This window comes from Maniola jurtina, chromosome 7 (assembly GCF_905333055.1).
Source record: "Maniola jurtina chromosome 7, ilManJurt1.1, whole genome shotgun sequence".
In the NCBI taxonomy this organism is placed as follows: Eukaryota; Metazoa; Arthropoda; class Insecta; order Lepidoptera; family Nymphalidae; genus Maniola; species Maniola jurtina.
In genome coordinates, this window is record NC_060035.1 from 4,749,924 (window position 1) to 4,771,496 (window position 21,573).

At 37.5% G+C, this 21,573-nt stretch overlaps 1 protein-coding gene across 2 annotated transcripts in view; it reads right to left on the reverse strand.

Moving 5' to 3' along the window:
* Window positions 1-21,573, reverse strand: part of LOC123866565 (bifunctional heparan sulfate N-deacetylase/N-sulfotransferase) — a 73,337-nt gene that overhangs the window by 45,051 nt on the left and 6,713 nt on the right. For both annotated transcript variants that reach the window (XM_045908209.1, XM_045908208.1), the window contains exons 2-4: window positions 21,200-21,391; window positions 4,346-4,598; window positions 3,514-3,676 (exon numbers count right to left, since the gene is read on the reverse strand). In XM_045908209.1, coding sequence (XP_045764165.1) covers window positions 3,514-3,676; window positions 4,346-4,598; window positions 21,200-21,391 — 608 coding nt within the window. The remainder of the gene's footprint in view (window positions 1-3,513; window positions 3,677-4,345; window positions 4,599-21,199; window positions 21,392-21,573) is intronic.

Here is a 21,573-nt window from a genome sequence, read left to right on the forward strand (position 1 = left end):
GCTAGTGCCTCTTTCGCACAATGCCCATTGGGCACATCCTAGAGGCTGTATTCCACTGGCTCATGCGCTTTACATGTAGGCACGACAGCTTGTACCACAGCAAGCTGCCGTCTTCTCCGTCTTGCCGGCCAGATCCACACTCCAGCCGCTTACGACCTCGAAGTCCCAGCACCCGGTACTATTGGATGCAAGTAATGTACCTACATCAATAAAGAGTGTTGCTGATCTCCTCATATTGGCGTTTTCATCATACAGTTGTCGGGTAGAGCTGCTGTGTTTATGGTATTGGCAAATTTTCCCACAAAAACATGACTCATGATCGTGATTCATGACCCAATGATATGATACATTGATTCTCATAGAATAAAAGATACTTCAAAAGACTTATGGACAAGATATTGCGAAAGGACTGAGAGAGACATTGGCACATATTTATCGACTGCGAGACTCGACTCCCCCAAGGAAAGAACTGTTTTTATTGGGCTGGCTATCAATTTAAATAATTGACTTTCCCACATCGCGGGGCAAAGGCCTCGACGACAATATTTCACACAATAAGTTCGTAATTGTTCTTTATAGTCACAAACGGATGATCGTAAACTCTGCCACTGTACCAAATACGTGAATCACTATCTACTACTACGAGTCTAATTCGGAATTGAATTTTTATAGAAACCCGTTTATGCTGTTTCGTAACTTACTCGTATTGGAATAAAGTTTATTCTCGTTCCGTTGACATGAATATATTTAATTCCAAGACCGGTCAAAGGTCCCCCTAATAGACGAGTCGAGGCAAATTCATTTGACCCGTTAACAAAAGGCTTGAGCCAATGTAGCTTTTATTAGAGAAATTGATTAGCGATGAGTAAGACATAAAACCGCTGGGGCATTTTATTCAGATTGATAGGGTTATTTATACACCACTGTCCACTACCTTTTAATTACTTAAAATAAAAAATTAGGGCGAATAAAGGAAAGGTTTACTGTTTTAAATTTGCCGCACCTCAAAAGGAAAAACAGGCCCCTTATAGGATCACTTTGTTGTCTGTCTGTCTGTCCGTCTATTCGTCTGTCGTGTCTGTCAAGAAAACCTATAAGGTACTTCTCGTTGACCTAGATTCTAGAATCATGAAATTTGGCAGGTAGGTAGGTCTTATAGCACAAGTAAATATATAGCGGGCGATGTGCGGCTGTGCGGGGCGTCCCCATCCCCATTGCTAACTCGGCCTGTCGCGTACTGTACCTAAATGTGTGCGTTAAAATTTGTAGGAGCATAAGGTAAATTTAATAGTCTCCGATATAGGAATGTTTGCGAGAGCAAATAATTTAATAAAATAAACACTATTTCGAACAAGTTTTAGAAAATACTGCAGTAGGTCCTAAAGTCTCAAGTACCTACCTATATTAAATCCTTGACGAGGGCGTAAGCCATTACCCACAAACAACTAAGTGGAGAATAAACTCATAAACTAAACGGAACGATTCAAACAGCACGTAACGGAAACTAACAAAACAATCGATCTAGGCTCACTTAATGACGCGAATCCGGTGGACAAAACATAAACGGACCCCATTAATGAGATTGCTTGATGGCTTTATTCCTGAAAACATCAGGCGCTAGAAAATTAGCATCCATTTTAATTAAGTTACGCAAGAAATTAGTACACAAAATAGAGGAGGACTTTTGGTCAAAGGACACGATGTTTTGATATTTCAGGGGAATATTAATGAATCTAATATTATAAGTGAAGAAGTGACACTGTCTATCCATAAGATTAAGAATAATAAGAATAAGAAGTGTTTATTTGCTTAATTTCACGCCAAAATCGCTGGATCGATTTCGACAAGGCGAGGCGAGGCGTTTATTAATACTTATAGCAAAAATCATGCCATAAGTATGTACTCGTAGATATATACGAATTTGAACTTGAAGTCTTGAACTTAGCTAATATTTTCAGCTTCCTTTATAATTCTCACTCATAAGAATCTTAATAATAAATACCTACTAAATGATGCCCGCGTCCGCGTGAATTTAGGTTTTCAAAAATCCCTTTATGTTTTTAAAAATCCCAAGAGAACTCAGAAAAGTAGCCTATAAAGATTATGTCGCGGCTTCATCAATATGGATTTAAGTTTTTTAAATCCCGTAGGAACTGTTTGATTTTCCGTAACAAAAAGTAGCCTTCATCTTCGGGATCCATCCCCGGGAAGCAAGCTGTCTCTGTATCAAATCCTGGAAAGCTAACAAACAACAGACAGACATACTTTCGCATTTATAATACTGGCATGGATATAGATTGTATGGATATCTAATAGCTAAGTTTGATTTATGATAAGACTAAATAAAGGCTATTGATAGATACATTATGAGGGTATTTAGCTTTCATTGGCGTAGGTTTCGCGGGTCATTAGCGCAGGCCTAATGGCGCCAAGGATTCGTATTCATATCGTGTCACACGCGCGCCGGAATTCCAGTGATGTCATCGAATTCGATATCATACGACTACTGTTGTGTCGCACGTAACCCGTTCCGTGCCATACATTTTTATTTTCGGCTATGATAACGTATTTCACGCATGCATTGTGGAGGAAGAAAACGTTTTCGTTACGTGATTCGGGGACAAAATGTGTACGATAAATCAGTCCAAAAATGCTCGTAACTATAAAAAGTCCATACATCATGCTTCAATTATATTTATTTAGGTTTTAAAATACTGTTAACTAGCATCATTTTTGGGTAATGGTACGCTATCGCTTATTTTCATGCAAACAAAAATAACTATATTATTTGTATAGAATATAGATAATAAACCTACCTACCAAACTATTGCGATTTCATTTCAAGAAACTTATTTTATTATATGTAGAGCTTTATTAAAGAGGTAGATTCTAGTAGGCGCCTATCGTGCATATTTGGTAGAGATTGTTCAGTTGCAATAGTAAAATCATTAATTTTACTATTGCAACTGAACATTTTCTTGAAAATATTCAGCTTGAAAATTTAAAAAAATTGTGTAAGTTTAGTCTGATTAGCGACACGAGAGTTTTGCTGTACCTAGTAAATGGATTGCTAATAACTTTACCAGTGCTTCAGCTTCGATATCATTATCAACAAAATATAACAAGATTCGGGGAAATTCCAAATAAATATTTGGATCGAATATTTATAGTATAAAAATAGAATTGATAAGCTTTTCCTTATATGTACAATGTATTCACGCCATATTTGTTAATATTTAAATAGTTGATGCCTAGCTGCGACCAAGACCGCGTGGATTTAGGTTTTATTTCACGTTGGAAATCAAAATCCTTTCTTAGTGGAGTTTGAGTAACGAATAACCCTGGGCTGCGATTTGTCTGTCACGTCGGCCAGTCTGCCAGTTAGTTAGCCAGTCGACAAATTAGTTATTTTAATAAATGCGTATGAATGATTAAAATTATAGTTTTTAGTAGATAGGTAAACGTGTTGTAACTGTAACATAATGAAAAAGATTAAAATGTGGGTATAATCACCATTGACTCCATAATCGGTCTGCCTCAACGCCCACGCGACCGGCTCGTAAGTGGAGGAGTTGGCCCTGAAGACAGTCCAGTGCTCGCCAGGCAGCGGGCCCCAGGCCGTCTCACCAGCTCGGGCCAACCGCAGCACCGGCGAAGCAGGGTTCAATGCTGCGTCCTAAACGAAAAGAGAACATTTAGCTCGGCCTCATTTTTTAATGTCATAACCGCGGTAATTTTTTTTTTCTATTTACATCGCGTATTTGTTTCGTTTTTTAGAAAAAGATTAGCGGTTTATTAATGTTCACATAATGTCGCTAGTAAAAACCTAATGTTAAGGCACTGCAAAAATACAGAAACGATAACACTTACCAGTTTAATTTATTACTAGGTGACACCCGCGACTTTGTCCGCGTGGATTAAGAATTCTAAAAGTCAAGGGGAAACTCATTGATTTTCCAAGGTAAAAGTAGCCTATGTAGATGCAAATTCAATATCGGTTAAACGGATGGGCCGTGATGGACGTAGTAGACACTGACAGATAAATACACACACACTTTCACATAATATTAGTATGAAATTCTTGATTTTTGAAATATTCTATTACGTTGGTATAAAAGACATTTTCAGAAGATCCTATAACATTATCTAGTAACCAGATAACATTAAGGAGCCATGAATATAAAATAGATCCTAATTCTCAATTCGCAGACGACTATTACTCATAATACGGCGATAAAACGTGAAGATTTATATCTGCAACGATATTATATTAAAGGTAATTTCAGTCTGGAGACGAGAACGATGTTGTGGGCGACAATATGCCACACAATAAATTTCAATTTACCTTAAGCCGCAGATTGGTATGCATGAAGAGTGGGAATCCTTTCAGTTGAGCACCTACAAGGCTCTCTTCGCCTGGCGTTGCGAATCCGACGACCCCTACTGAATATTCTCGACAGTATTTGTCGAGTAGTTCTCGATTCCACTTGTCCATATTGGCGTATTTCGACAGCGATTCGAACACGATTACACCGTATCGCCCCTTGTCCAAGGTAGTAAGCACTGGCAAGCTTTTGCCCGCAACTTCGACCTTGTACCTGAGAAAAAGAAACTTCGTGTAAAAATATGCTCTAAACCTCATTGATTTCTACGTATAAACATATATAACGCACATAGCTAAAAGTTTTCTTTGGCAGGGTAATAAAATAACAACGTTCAATACAAAAGAATTCCTTATTCCTTTGGACGTCGTTGCTTTGCTTTAATTACAAAGAGAGAGAAAGAGAGAAAATACGAATTTACTATCAATTTTTGGAAACTGTCAAAAGTGGCTATTAATTAAAATGGCTCTACATCATCAATCAATTGTAAAATAAGTTACGCTCGTAATAAGAGTCTATAAAGTTGTATCAATTAATAAATTCCTATTGTTCTCAGCATACTTGATACTTATTAAATTTTCCAGTTTACTTTTTGCCACTTTGTACTGCAATTGATAGACGACCTGAACAAAGGAAAACGATTCTTTTTGTTATTCAGTTTCTGCAATTAGTAATAACTCAAATACTATTCAATTACTTGTAGACGTTTTCCTTTGCCATGTTATTTAAATATCTTGCTAGAGAAAAGATTTTTGATGTGATTGGAAAATAGTTCCTGTTATTAATATTTATCATTATTATATCAATTAACATTATTGTGTCTAATGTATTAAATTAAATTAAAGGTATATTATGTAAAATGAAGTAAATATGTTACATAAACTTATAAAGGTCAAATAGGTACATGTAAAGTGTAGAACACTTGGGTTTTAACTAATCTAACGGGTTTTCAAGTAATTCAATATTGACTGCCTAATTGTGATGATTTGAGGAATCCTAAATCTTATGTATTTCTATACAAGTGTAAATTAAAAATTTTCAACACCCCCGACAAATCATTTTCAAATAAATAATTAATAATTATGTATATCTAGGCAACGTCCATCTTGACAGCTTGACATTTGTCAATTGACACTTGAATATTATGAACCTAAGGGTTATCTAACCTTCTTTTCTACAAGAAAACTAGAAAATAGCTGATAACTTTTAAACGGCTGAACCAATTTTTTTGGATTATAGCTAAGAACACTCTCGATCAAGCCACCTTTCAAACAAAAAAAACTAAATTAAAATCGGTTCATTCGTTTAGGCGCTACGATGCCACAGACAGATACACAGATACACAGACACACAGATACACAGATACACAGATACACACGTCAAACTTATAACACCCCTCTTTTTGGGTCGGGGGTTAAAAATAAAATCCTTAACAGGGCTCTCTCCGTCACTCGTTTCATACAATCGTAGTTCCAATTTCATTTGAATATTAAGCAACCAAAGTCAATGAAATTTTGCAGACATATTCTAGAAACTAATATCTGTGCCTGTGGTGTTTTAGATTTTTCTAAAAATATGTAGTTTTAAAATTACAGGGGCTCAAAGATTTGTATGAAATTTTTTAAGACCGCGTAACTTTGAAACCGAATATTTTAAGAGAAATCTGGAAAACCACAGACATAGACATTAGTTTCTAGAATATTTCTGCAAAAATTCATGGACTTTGGTTGCTTAGTATTCAAATGAAATTGGAACTACGATTGTATGAAACGAGTGACGGAGAGAGCCCTCTTAAAATGCCATCGGAAGATAGGACATTATATGCCAATGTTTCCATTCCATTCTATGGGTTATCTGTTTTGTCAAACTCTTCGACGTTTATTTTTCAGGGTCCTAAAATATATAATTAAAATAAGTAAAAGTTGCAATCATATGATTGATTACCTACTTGAATATTTTTAGTATATTTTAGCGAAATTCGTTTTTATGCTATGAGAAGTTATGCGGAGGGTGGACATATTTTTTCTTATACGTAGTATGTATAGTTCAGGCTTTATCGGCTAGAATCTAGCTCTAGAACTTCAGTTAACTGGGCTACTATACCGAAAGGAGATGTAGATATGATTTTATTAATACTTTTCTATTTCTAAATTGCCAATCAAATTTAAATCTACATTATGATGGTGAAAACACTGCGACAATTTTCAATTATCAAGGTATTTTAATCAAAGGAACGCTTCCTCTCTGACCCTCGTCAAGGTTGTACAATTTAAATAATTTAATAGGTAAATAACTCTCCTTTTAGCTTCGCAATGAGTGAATATTTCTAAAGTATAAAATAAAAATAAAATGGAACTGTTTGAATCACTGCAAGACGGTTTTCAATTTTATCAATTTTAGTTCAATAGAGGCAATTTAACCAATACTGATAATACCTGACAAGCCTGTAGAGGTTTTCAAACGTTGAAAGCATAAATATACAAAATCTAGGGTTGCCCCATCATAGACTTAGGTTAGTAATATTATTATGTTCTTAACTTCTGAATTATAGTGAAACTAGCTGGTGCCCGCGACTTCATCCGCGTGGATTTAGGTTTTAAAAATCCCGTAGGAACTCTTTGATTTTCCGGGATAAAAAGTAGCCTATGTCATTCCCCAGGCTTTTAACTATACCCATGCAAAAAAGCACGTCGATCCGTTGTTGCTCCGTGGTGACAAGATTGAAGAACAAACCAACAAACAAACACACTTTCGCATTTATGATATGGGTAGCTGATGCTCGCGACTTCGCCGTGTGGTTTTAGTTTTTTAGAAACCCCGCGGTCTCGGGTTCTCCGATTTTTTCCCGAAGAGATTCAGTTGTTTACGTTTCATTTCAATTGATTAACGTATCTTCGATAACGTATCTTGGATGAGGAAGGCGGAGGACCGTGTTTGGTGGCGCGCTCTTGGAAAGGCCTATGTCCAGCAGTGGACGCTTACAGGCTGATGGATGGATGGATGAACGTATCTTCAGCTAAACTATATTATCAGCTGTTCCCGTCAGAATTTGTTAAGCGGATGGCCGTGAAAGGAAGTACACATACATACACACTTTCGCATTTATAATATTATAAGTAATGGAAGTAAGGATGATTGAAGCTAGACAGATGACTTTAAGAGGGTAGGGGAAACTGAGTGGACGTGGAAGACCAGAGGTGACGTTAGCGATTAGAGTAGACGAGATATTGAAGTCACTTGACTTTGTAACAGAGTTTCGAAAAACATGCAAAGAGCAACACATTTACGGAACGGTAACGAATGCCTACTTTTGTGCTGTGCTAATTTAGTATAACAATTTGGAATTTTCTTAGCTTATCGACAGCCCTTGCGACCCCCAACAGGTAGAGAAATGAAGCGAAATATCGAAAAGCAACCGTTCATTTTGCTCGAGTTGCGGCTCGTTTCAATTTGGCAGTCCGAGTGCACACGGACCGAGGCACCGGCGGACGGTAACTTGCAAATAGCACTTGCCTACCCTTGCCGGTTCACCTTTTCCCTAATGTATACCTACTCGGAGCACTCGTTGCAACTTTGCGATCGTACATTGGTAACGTTACTGAACCGTGCATCGATATTTGCTATTCAGAAAGTTGAGAGCGTAACATTCTTGAGCAGGTAATCTTCTAAGAGTACATAGGAGTATGGCCATACAGATTGCATTACAGAATTTTTGATTTAAACTGGCAACTGACCTGGATCATTTGAACGTAACGTAACATCACTACCCATATTATAAATGCGAAAGTGTGTTTGTTTGCCCTTCAATCACGTCGCGACGGTTCAACGTGATTTCTCACATGGTTGAAAAACTGGAGAGTTACATAGGCTACTTACTCTTTATCCAAGAAAATCAAAGAGTTTCCACGGGATTCTTAAAACCTAAATCCACGCGGACAAAGTCGCGGGCATCAGCTAGTTTACTTCATTTTTCCAATAGATACGTATCATTTAAAGTAACAAGGTCGTTGTAATTGTTATGTTACGATACAATTTTAGGTCAGTTCCGTGTATACAATTTTGATCCGCATAAATAGCAAATTCAAATTCAAATTATTTTTATTCAATTAAACTTTTACAAGTGCTTTTGAATCTTCAAAATAATCTACCACTGGTTCGGAATGCTGTTCCTACCGAGAAGAACCAGCAAGAAACTCGGCGGTTGCTCTTTTCAAATGTACAATTTGAAAGCATGTTACATATTATCTCATGTAATGACGACTTTACACCGGAAATCACGGAGTTGGAAGACACCCCACTAGGTGGACGGACGCCATCAGGCGAGTCGCAGGGAGCCGCTGGATTCAGGTGGCGCAGGACTGTGTGGAAGTCCCTACAAGAGACCTATGTGCAACGGTGGGCGTCTATCGGTTGTTGATGATGATGATGAGGATGTCTCAGTTTTTGTAATTAATAAGTGAACCTAATTTTTGTAAATTAAAATGTGTTATTTGTTGTACGGTGGTACTGAAACCTTCCTGGGCGAATCCGACTCACACTTGACCGATTTTTACCATGTAAGGTATCCTATTAGATATGATCTAATGTCAGTGATACTAACCGCAGTAGTTACATAAATCGTGTATCATTCAGACTGTGACCTCTATCGCAACAGGCGTATATTCTAACCTCTGCTCTAGACGATTGTCGTCACCGAAGCTAACATGTTTTAATTACCTTAATTAGCGTGCTGTTGTTACACAAAATGGTGTTCACTTTAAATTAGAGTACGCGAAATGGTCCAATTTGAGCGTGAACCGAAAGCAACGAGGCTAATTCCGTAATTCGTGATAAGGGAACGGGTTAAATAGCAGGGGAGTGCGCGATTAGGGACTCAGGATCCCAGAGATAATAGGAGTTATCATTGAGAGAGAGCGCCTCGTGTCTCATGTGTATAAGTGTCACAATTGAGCAAGTGAAAAAGCAGTTATCGTAGGTATCATGTCGTTAAGTTATATTACAAACGTTGCATAATATGATTGTGCTATTTTGTGCTTAATAAGATTACTAGTGAGATACGATATTTTTTGCTGTAATGTATTTAAATGTAATTATTTATAGTCTAGAAGTTGATGCCCGGGATTTAGCTATTTAAAAATCCCGTGGGAACTGTCACACTTTACTCTCCAGGCCTTTAACTCTACCCTGTGCAAAAATCACGTCGAGCTGTCGCGACGTAATGGAAGGACAAACAACAAACAAAGCAATTTATAGTAAGGATGGTGATCAAACATCTGAAGTATTATAATTTTGCAAGAAGCTACAAATACCTGACATTTTAAAGATAATTGAACTAAGTTTAAAATTGCGCTCCAATGGTTATATCCATACCAAATTGTATAAGTAGCTTTAGGTTATTTCGAGGCTTTTAGCTAAGCTGATTGTTGATAATGTTTTAAGTGCAGGAAGAATACTTGGCCAATGAAAATGCAAACAAGTAATAATAATGTGAAGTAAAATAGAGCTGTTTCTGCTCAATATGTAGGCGGGTAGTGTTATAAAGTGGAAACTGGGAGTGCGATAACGTCAAATAAGAACGCCTGCGGTCGAGACCGTTTCTAATGGCGGTAGCGAAATGGTTCGAGTTGGCGAACTAACGACCGCACCAACTACCTAATTATTTGCAACTTACTAACTTTATTCTTAGCATCTACTTACTTGCCTACTTATTTGTTTGGTTTTAACAGGCAGACGAGTTACAGTGATGTTACTTGAAGAGAATCTACTCTTGTATCAGATATTAGAAGCAGTGAACTTACCAACTACCGTCCAACTATCTTAATCACACTTGGATATGTAAGGGTAGGTACACACTGTAAAATTTCACCGCGCGATTTTTCCCGCAGAATTCTGTGACATAATGGAAACTGTATAGGTAAAGCCGAACGCACTTAACTTACGTTAGATTAAACACTCGATATAGGAAGTAGAGTCGAGGAGAGTGCCTACTATTATTGATCTATATTTATACTAGATCTATATCTACCAGCGAAGTTAAGCGGCAATAACAAAAAGAGATAAAAAGATTTAATGGGAACGCATCGGTTGGTACCAATACCGACTCCCAACTCCGAAACAATCGTAAAACCAGTAGACGGCTATTATGTAAATGTGAGACGTAAAATTTTCCATTTCCAGATCAGTCTTGAAACAAATCAAGCATAGGGACTGCCACCTTTTATAAGGGAAAGTTTCTACGGAATAAGGGTGGCGTAAATTTCCTTTTCACTAGGTAATTAAGTGATCTTGACAGGAAAGAGGTTCAATCGGCTTGGTTATTTACTCTGTGCATCGGCAATGTGAATGCTATCGTTATTTTGTTAAGATATTTGCATTTTGCACCCATAAACTGCATGGTGGCTATAACAAGCTATATAAATTGATTTTTTTTATTACAGAATAGGCTTGCGCTTGTCGATCGAGCCTTAAGAAAAGCAATGATGAGGTCTTAGGTTGGAGCGTGCTCTTCTAGAAGATACCTACATTCACTCGTGCTTTGAAGGAACTTAAGTTATACGTGGCAGGAAACACGGACGCCGGAAGGGCTTTCCAAATCTTAGCTTTTCGTGTCAGAAACGTAACCAAATAGGGTTTTTCTTAAAACCCTATTTGGTTACGTTTGGTTGGTTTGGTTTGGTATATTTAGAAATCATGCCGTTTAAACTTGTTTGTACAAAATCTGAGTAAATAAAATTAATAACGATTTATGGGGTAGAATCTTGCAATAAAATGCATTTTATACCTACCCGTAATACCTAGTAATGTGGTACCTATTCCTAGCACAAGCATCATGCTTAATTAAGCGTATAAAGGGAGAGAAAGAAGGTGAGTAGTATCTAGTAACGGTTCAAGAAGCGTTGCCATTTACCGAACGTTACCACTAAGTTTGTACCTACTTAAGAGATACTTACATGGTAGTGCAAGCTTCAAATTTAAATTGTACCTACAATCACTGTATATGTATGATATTTTGTAGCTTATCGTTATAGTAGTTTCTTGTTTTACGATGGTATTTAAGAACATCTCGTAGTCACCTTCCAGCCTATATTGTAGTAGGGGGTGAGGCTTCGAGGCGCGATACCGTTTCTAATGAAACTACTAACTGTCACCTCAACGACTTCCACGAGACGGGCGAGAACTTCAGTGCCGTCCCATAATAAGTAACCTCCTAAGTTAACTTATTATGAGACGACACTACACAGCGCGATTTGTAGAATAACAGCTATACTTTATGCCAATCGCATATATACAATACTAGCCGATGCCCGCGACTTTGCCCGCGTGGATTTAGGTTTTTCGAAATCCCGTGGGAACTCTTTGATTTTCCGGGATAAAAAGTAGCCTATGTGCTAATCCAGGGTATAATCTATTTCCATTCTAAATTTCAGCCAAATCCGTCCAGTAGTTTTTGCGTGTAGGAGTAACAAACATGCACACACACACACACACACACACACACACATACAAACTTTCACCTTTATAATATTAGTGTGAAGTGTGATACATGCTCTGAACTAAACGCGTTTTTCAGTATGTAGGTACCTAATGAAAAATATGCTGCGTTGGTTGCTTGTACGATAGTACACCGACAAACACAAATATTGCAGATTTTCAGAGATCTTAATCACCGCAGACTACACCGCTCTCGGTTCTATACACTGGATTTGGATTAAATTTAAGGAAAATTCCAATATTATGCAATAGCGTCTGGTAAGGAAGCTATATCTATTACCTAATAAAACCTAAATGTGATTTACAAGAAACAGCTTTTTATTTCCCGACTTTTAAAAAGGAGGATGTTCTCAACTCGGTGCGTTTTTTGCCGATTCGCTATGTACCTACTTGTAAAGAATTTCGATAGCTTATGTATGAAGATTAGCGTACTGTTCTGCCTTGAGAGTGACCAATAGCACGGTCTTATTTTCATAACTTTATTTACCTTTTACAAAACTTTTTCACCAGAACGGTAAGATAATGCGTTACATCTTAGCTCTGAAGAAAAACGGTTTAAGTGACTGTAATCAGGATTGAGGTCGATTGAATTAACGGGCGCGATTACGGATGATGTACGGTGGACAAAATTGTACCTGACATTGTATAAAGTCACTAAGTGATTCATAGCTTAATGTTCCTAATCGATTAGACCTTGTCCAGAAGAGTCGATTATGTCGCGAATCGTTTCGCGCGAATGAATACGCGCATTGGCGAGGTGCTGAGCGTCAAATGCCACAATACATACATTGCGTCTATAAGCTATGCGCGAATATACAATGCGCGCGTAAATCGCGTGTAGTAAAGGTACGCTAGACTACACTAGCGCAGCGCCAGTCAAAATACTAGAGAATTTTTGGTTGCAACCAGTTTTCGCGCGAATTTTAGAGCGAACTGTGAATATCGAATGGAATTCGTCTTCTATTGCTCGCACGTTGAACGCTCTTTTTGGACGCGCGTATTATAGGCGCCAAATAATACCTAATTTGCCTCTTCTGGCCAAGGCCTTGGACGCATCAAGTGTGCGGATGACGTCATTGGAATGCTCTACATTAATTAATTGCCTTCTTACAGAATGTGAGAATGAGTGTGCAACGACATTATATTGGAAACTTATTCAATTCATTCCACAAAAATAAATACAATTTGAAAACTCCTTAAATGCTAGACTAAAATGTGATTCGTTAGACCATGTAGCTACAAAGGAGTGCTAGAGACTCATACTAAGAAATATGTTATGTTACGACTGTCACCTTCTTCCGTACCATTTAACATACATTATTTTTAGCGTATTATAAGATCGTAATTATAACACGCGAGCCCTGATATATTTCAATAACACTCGAACTCTATTTATAATCAGTACTAGCTGATGTCTGCGACTTCGCTCGCGTGCATTAAGGTTTTAAAAACCCCGCGGGAACTCATTGATTTTCCGGGATGAAAAGTAGCTTATGTTACACGATCAACATCTCGATTAAAATCAAGTCGATTAGGTAGTTGCTTAGTTAGAGTGTGAAGAAAGGACAAACAAACAAACAACACTTTTGAATTCATAATATTAGTATAGAATACAGATAGAAGATACTTCCGCGTTTATTGAGCACAACTTGTAAGTACGTAATGTAATTTAATAATTAGGTCGCATCATGTGCGTGGAATCGGCACGGCTGCTACCAAATTAATAACTAAGGAATGTTACACCTGACATGATAATATGATACTATGTTATATGTATAGGTTCGTTAACCTCAAATGTTCATTTCTGTGTTGATGAATAGGTAATTTAATTAGCATAATAAACACGAAATTATTTATTCATACGCTTAATCATAATTCCACCTTACACTCTCTGTTCAAACAGGTTCAATAAATTTGATTAGGCACCTGTGTATCTAAATAATTCAAAATTTCATTACATACCCACCAAATACAAAATTCAATAGTACATACCTACCTACTAGAAACTAAGTTGGTTATTAGATATAATGCTCTACATCAGAGGATGCCGGATTGGTACCTATACTTGGTAAATCTGAGCCGCATAACATATTATGCCCCCAACGACGGATGTGACGATGACCACGACCACTATGCCAAGAGTGTTACGACGAAGAACCTATAGGTAGGTACATAGGTTTTCCAACAAGTAATAAACCCGTTGGAGCAATTCGATATGGCACACGTGACCTTTCAAACCTTCCCACTTTTCATATTTACGTGACGAAGACAAATCGATAGGCACCCCATTTGATGAAATTGATGTAGAGTTTGATGTTTTGTACGTACCCACACAATAAATGTAAAGCTTCCCGTTCACGTTGGCCCCACGTGTTCGGTAAGAGCGGGCCAAAGTGTTCACGTTTATTGTGAACTAGCCGATGCCCGCGACTTCGCCCGCGTGAATTTAGATTTTTTTTGAAATCCCGTGGGAACTCTTTGATTTTCCGGGATAAAAAGTAGCCTATGTGCTAATCCAGGATATTATCTATCTTCATTCCAAATTTCAGCCAAATCCGTCCAGTAGTTTTTGCGTGAAGGAGTAACAATCATACACACACACACACACACACACACACACACACACACACACTTTCGCCTTTATAATATTAGTGTGATTACGGAAAAATTATTTGATATAAGCATGTAAAACGCAAATATTATTATACGCAAAACATTTAGATTCCTAATTAATATCTGTTGAAAACCGTAAAACTAGAATCAGTTATTTATTATTAACGAAAGTGTTTAACTTATTAATTTGTTCTAAACAAAATACATATGATAACAAATACAACAAGGTGTAATGATTTTGGCATTCCTAATCCATAATCACAAAATTAAGTAAGTCGACTCTAATACAATATAATCCAACATAACATTTGAAACGAGCAACCACCGAGTTTCTTGCTTATTTTGCTGAATTGCATTCTGAACTAGTGGTAAATTCTTTTGACGATATAAAATAACTTGTAAAAGTATAGGTATTTGAATAAAAAAAATTCTATTAGGTATATCCTAATAATATACTATAATTAATTAATTTAATGACTACGATCTAGGTATACCGCCTTTACTTTTTATCCGTCTATTTAAAGTGGAGTGAAACATAAAAAAGTTTCAGGTAAAATCTTTATTAAATACCTACATTTTAAAATACAACACGTCAACTGGCAACTAAAAGGAGGTTAATCATTAGGGTAATTGAGCGTGCGCCGGCGGGGTTGAGTCTGACCCTTCACGTTAATTGGCAAAATTACACCCTAACTGCGTTTTATTAATCTATTTCGAACATCTATGAAATTACGAAATAAAATAAAATTTTAAAAAGTGATGACTTCAACGGAGCTGCATAACCAACGCGATAATATTTCATGTGAGTCTCAATTCTACATAGGACTGTCAATTTTATACAAAATATACGTGATCTCCACTTCAGAATGTCTTTATCAACTATTGGTCAGACATGAACAGCCCACTGCCACTTCAGTCTTTTAATTGAAGTCGATTACTCGGGAAGTCTACTCCAGAATACACCTTCTTCCCCAGCGACTGGCCAAACATGAACTTTCCACAGCAACTTCAGTTTGTTAATCCTTTGAACTCGTCGATTAGGTACCTAAAATCCATATCGCTTTTTAAAAGACAAAATCATTGAGCTGTGTCGAATACCTTTTTAAAATCTATAACGCTTTTAGAAAGTAATCTGGCGTCTGGAAATAGCTAGTAGCTACCCTAATAGCTATACACCGACAATTTTGCACAAAATGTAAGTCTCCACTAGAGAACATTTCATCTCTAGCGGTTACTCAGACTGCCAACAGTCACCTTACCCTGCCTATTCCTTTAAGCTACATCGATTAGTATGTAGAAACCCATTACGCTTTCTAAAAAGTTATCTGGGGTCTGGCTAGCTAATAGCTAGCCAGCCTAATAGCTGTATACTGTCAATTTTGTACAAAATGTACGCAGTCTCCACTCGAGAACATTTCTTCTCTAGCGGTTACTCAGACTGCCAAGTCACTTTAGCTTGCCTAATCCTTTAAGCTACATCGAATACCATTTAAAAACTCATAACGCTTTTCAAAAGGGAATCGTAAACTAGAGTCTGGAAAGTGGAAACCCCTAATAGGAGGTTGATCATCAACGCAATTGAGCGTGCGCCGCCGGGGGACAGTGTGACCCTCCACGTTAATTCGTAAAATTACCTCCACGAACTGATAGACAAAGAGCCTGTGAGGACCAGACCTTTGTTATTTTATAAAAGCTGAAAGTTTCTCTTCGCATTGTTCCCCAACACAGCGAGGAACGATCAGTGACTATGAAGTTTGGATCATGGTGGCTTTGGCTGATAACAGGTAACAAAGACATATAAAATGTTTCGTCAAAGTATAAAGTCAATTTTTTTTAATATTTTCTTCGGAATAGTATTAGAAATCACATCATGCATAGCCAGACACTTAGGTTGAGATCTATAGAGCGCACTCTGACATTTCTTAGACTTAAGACAGAGTTAAAACGAGACAGATGTATATATCTCTGACATAAATCTGTCTGTCTCGTTTTATCTCAATCTTAAGTCTAAGCAAAGTCAAAGTACGCTCTATAAATGTCACACTTAGGCTGAGATCTATAGAGCGCACTTCGATTTTGCCCAAACTTAAGACACTGCTCCAACGAGACAGCGTTATACTGCTGGCATAAATCTGTCTCATTTTAACTGAAACTCAAGTCTAAGCAAAGTCAAAGTGCGCTCTATAGATTTCAACTTTAGTATCTTGGCAACCCCCTATCAGACACTCAAGACAAAGAGCGTCTGGCAGATAAACCTCACGGGCTCTTAGTCCATGAGGCCGGCTTCCCGTTTTATTAATCTTTTGGAGGACGAACTCGGAATATGACATGGAAATTGTCAATTTACTACGCCACTATTTCAATTTACTGGCGGTATATAACGGATAAATCCGACCCGCTGACCTTTGCTGATGTGATTTTGATGCAAAAACATAATATCTACATATCATTCCTTAGGCGACAATATCGTCTGCGGAAAATTAAGGTTTAATATAAATACGACTTCATATTGCCTGTGTGATGTAGCCTAGGGTTACTTATCACATCACACTTCACACTATCACACATTCGCACACACTTCACATTATAAACGCGAAAGTTGTGTGTATGTACATACCTATATGTGTGTGTGTGTGTATGTTTGTTACTCTTTCACGCAAAAGTACTGGACGGAATTGGCTGAAATTTGGAATGGAGATAGATTAAATAAAGTTTTTTTTTTAATTTTTTTGTTTTCATTATACCCTGGATTAACACATAGGCTATTTTTATCCGGGAAAATCAATGAGTTCTCACGGGATTTCGAAACCTAAATCCACGCGAACGAAGTCGCGGGTATCATCTAGTAACCAATAATTTTATTACTCTGACCTCTGATGATGACCGTGACTTCGTTCGCGTGGATTTAGGTTTCTAAAAATCCCGTGGGAACTTTTTGTTTTCTGGTCACAAGGACAAACCAACAAACAAACATACTTGCCTTTAAAATTTGGCTAGTGATAGTAATTTATTGGAAGGAATTAATATGGAGCCTCATCATACCTACACTCATATACGACGTATTAAAGATTACACTTTGATGAAACATATATAGGTATTTTATAGGCACGGGATTTAGTAATTTTTGCTCAATGCAGAATGGTCATGACTTATTGGGTAGTGATTTAAGCAGTCCATATACTGTGTTCGCTATACTTATACTAAAATATGCAAATGAAACTTTTCTACCTTACTTATATTTATTTAAGACAATTTTCTTAAAGAATATTGGTAAGGGTTCAAGAAAGGTTGTCAACTTAATGGTTCAATTCAATAACAAAAGAAAAACCAGCGTTCAAGCAAGAAAAACTTTCAGCGGAGTTGTGTCGACTGGCGACGTAAACTTGCTCCGTCGCGCAAAAAACCTCACAAGAAAAGTAATTCCTAACCCATCAAACATTTCATAAACAAGCGCAGCCTCAACGTCTGTTCACTCAATTTGGAGTGGAGTCGATTTTTATAGTGCGTTCGAGTGACTCGACGTCTGTTCACTCAATTTGGAGTCGGGTCGATTTCATAGTGCGTTCATGTGGCTGGAATATACATACTCGTAGTAAAACAAAGTATGAAGAGGCTGCGAGATGATCGATCGCAATCGTCAATTCTGCGTGATTGACAACATACCGGCACTTCATACAAGCGAACAGATTTAATAATCTACTATATTATGTAAAACCGAGCGGGACAAGGACAGCGTTTCACATAATACTTCTTGGCGTTACTTTACGATGGGAACGCAGGGGGAGTGAGTGTCACTTCTTTAGTTAGTATTTTTGATATACCACTGGCACGACCAACGGATCCGCATTGAAGTGATTGTCAATTGAAAATACGCGATTGAAGGCAATTGACGGCAATAAATTGCACCTCATTGACAATTACCATTGGAGGCGGCAGGCAATCGATCGTGCCGTCGGCAATCGCTTCGGTCAATGGTTAACGGAGTCGCGAGCTTTTCTCGTATACAAAACTGTTTTTGTATAGAAGGACAGGTGACTCTTAAACTTTTAACCTGCTGATCTTTCTACATGACAATAGCAACTGAGAACAAATTGACACATCGATTACAATTTAATAACATTTTACAATAATTGTGATTGTGGTTTTATGTTGTCGGTAAAAGATTTTTTAAGACAACTATATTTATTAGAATAGAAATTATTATAGTCATAGAATATTTGGCTACTTAACCTTCACTTAATCATTTGCTATTATTTAGAAGAATAATAAAATCGCGCTAAAGAAATTTAATAAGTTACTACTCGACAAGACAAGCAAATAAAAACTCAATAGGCAATCATAATATCTAGCACCTATACCTAGCATATTTTAGAATAACAAGTTCTCTTCATCATTATTTTTTAATCCCAACATATATACGAAAAAGCTACCTAAATTTTTAAATATACCCTTGTATATTTAAAGATATAATTCTGTAGAATACAAAATAAACAATCCTTTTCTAACGTACGTATTTTACTTTGTAGCCTAAAGCTAAAACATTTAATTGGAGTACGTTTTTAAACCTTTTTGTTTCGCTGGACTGGTTTGTTGATGACTACGATGTTTGCAGGCTAGTGAGATAGGTACTTTGTCCAAAATGAGGACCGGAAACTTATCTATTCTGTTTGCTTTCTCACAGTCTTCGGCTTTAGTATTTATATTTGAGCAATCCTCAGGCCAATCGGCCTCAACTTAAGGCTATCCTAGGCAGGTTGAGGAAGCGTCAACACCTACTACTACCTTGTGCCTACCCACTAGAAGTAGGATGATGATTCAGATTCACATTACCATTAGAGTTAGTTAGCTCCTCTAATTCATTAATTATTTTATTTAATTTTTTTTTACATTGATTACAAACAGCAAGATTGAGATTGTATGATCATTATCTGGACACGGGTCTCCACTTAGAATGAGAAGGGTGTATACCATAGATCACCACTCTTGAGAGAACCCTCATCATGAGAACATCGTGAGGGAACCTTGCCTGCAGGGTTCCCTCACGATGTTTTCCTTCACCGTCAAAGCAAGTGATATTTGATTGCTTAAAAGCATATCTGCGATAATTTTTTTGCCAATGCAGTAAAATTATAAGAAGATGCACTGATGCACTATCAGTTTATTTCAACTGTATGCAAGCCACATCGAAATCGGAATTTCCTCGTTAAAAGTCTACAAGAGTAGACATTCGTGGTAAACATCGTGTAAGACCAAACCAAGGGACTAGCAGCGAATACTAAGATCGTACGAACAACTTCTGACTTATTGATAATGCGTCTGCGTAGCGTGCAAATAACCTATATAGAGTCGCATCTGGGTTTAGATGCGCGAGCCAATATCCTGCTGCATTCACAATGGGTGTTTTGTGTACATAATTCATTCAGTGCTACATTTGATTACGAGTAAGTTGTTAGCATGACTGCAAATGCAAACGAAATAACTGTCTTCTAGTACCTACTGGTTGGTTTGGTGTACTGCATTCCAGGGTTAAGGTAGCGATGTTACAAGCGGTCCAGAGTTAAGAGTTCTATGTGGTTGACTGTGATTTATGGACTTGGGATTTCAACAGGGACAAAAGTATTTAACGGCTAATAAACATGATTAAATACCAAAATGTGTTAAAAAGAGAATGGCTAACTCAAAACTTAATTAAAAGCCCTTCCATTTAAGTTAAATGAAAATATAGTTTAATATAGTAGGTACATACCTACTCCATTTGTGAGAACTTTTATTAGCTTTTGTATTAACGTAGCTTTCTTTATTTGTAACTGTTTTTCTTAGCGAGAAAAGAACTGGGGTTAAGAATAATATAAAACAGGAATACATTCAGTGGCTTCCGGCCTATTCAGTAAAATGTTTGTTGCTCGCAGTTGGTATTCGGCCAACGCCAGATAGGTACGTGAAGATATAAATTGTGTGCATTTATAGGCTCTTCTATCTGGCGTAGATTGTGGTAGATTTGGGGGAGGGCAAATTACACATCTATTCTAACATCACGTCCTACAAGTTTCTTTGTTTGTTGATTGCATCATTCGCAGTTTGAGCGCTAAACTACAGACGATTAATTGACACCACAAGACAAGTCTTTCATTAGAGTTTAGACGGTAAACAGTCGAAGTTAGTACAACACCACATAAATAATTTATTTTACAGAGCGGGCTACTTCTGAAGCAACTGAACGACCATACGAAAGTTGGCATACATAACTTCATCAGCAACCCATTGCCATCCCACTACTGAGAAGTGAGAACGGATCTCCTCTGAGAATTTGAAGGGTTACGTCTACCACACCCCACACTTGACATAAGAGAACAGATTAACATTGGAATTCATAGATAGGGGATTCGTCCCCTATTTGAACTATGACAAACGCCGTATTGTCAGATTCAACCTTTATGCAATGCATTTAGGTTGTGTATGTCTGAATCGTCCTCTAAAAAAGCCTATCATTACTGAATTTCGGTGTTAATCACAAGTGTTAATGACAAGGATAACGCTTTATATTAATCGAGCAGGACAAGGACACCGCTTTACATAATACTACCTTCTAGGCGTATCTATATGTTACATACTATACGGCGCGTGGGGAGTAAGTGTCACTTCTCTACGTAGCAATAGTTAGTATTCCTTGGTAATACCTAAATAAGTAAAATACACACAAAAAGCAATCTTACCGTATACGGTTGGCGACAAGAAGCTCGGCGATGTCGCGTCCCAGTCGCGAATAGAGCGACTCTGCGATGACCAACACCTTGGCGTCGATACGCAGTCGCGCGTCGGAGCGGTGGTCGCGCGCAGATTGTTGCTGCGACGCCAGCAGCGAACACTGCGACAGCGGCCGCGGTACCCGGTCGCGCCATACTAAACTGTACAAAGACAAAAGTGTTGCAATATAATCCGTACTATCCATACTAATACTATAAAAGCGAAAGTGTGGGTTTGTCTGTCTGCTAATTGTTCAAGGCCCATCCGTTAAAATTATTTGGTGTATTTTGGTACAAAGATAGCTTGCATTTCGGAGATAGACATCGATTAATTTTTATCCGCA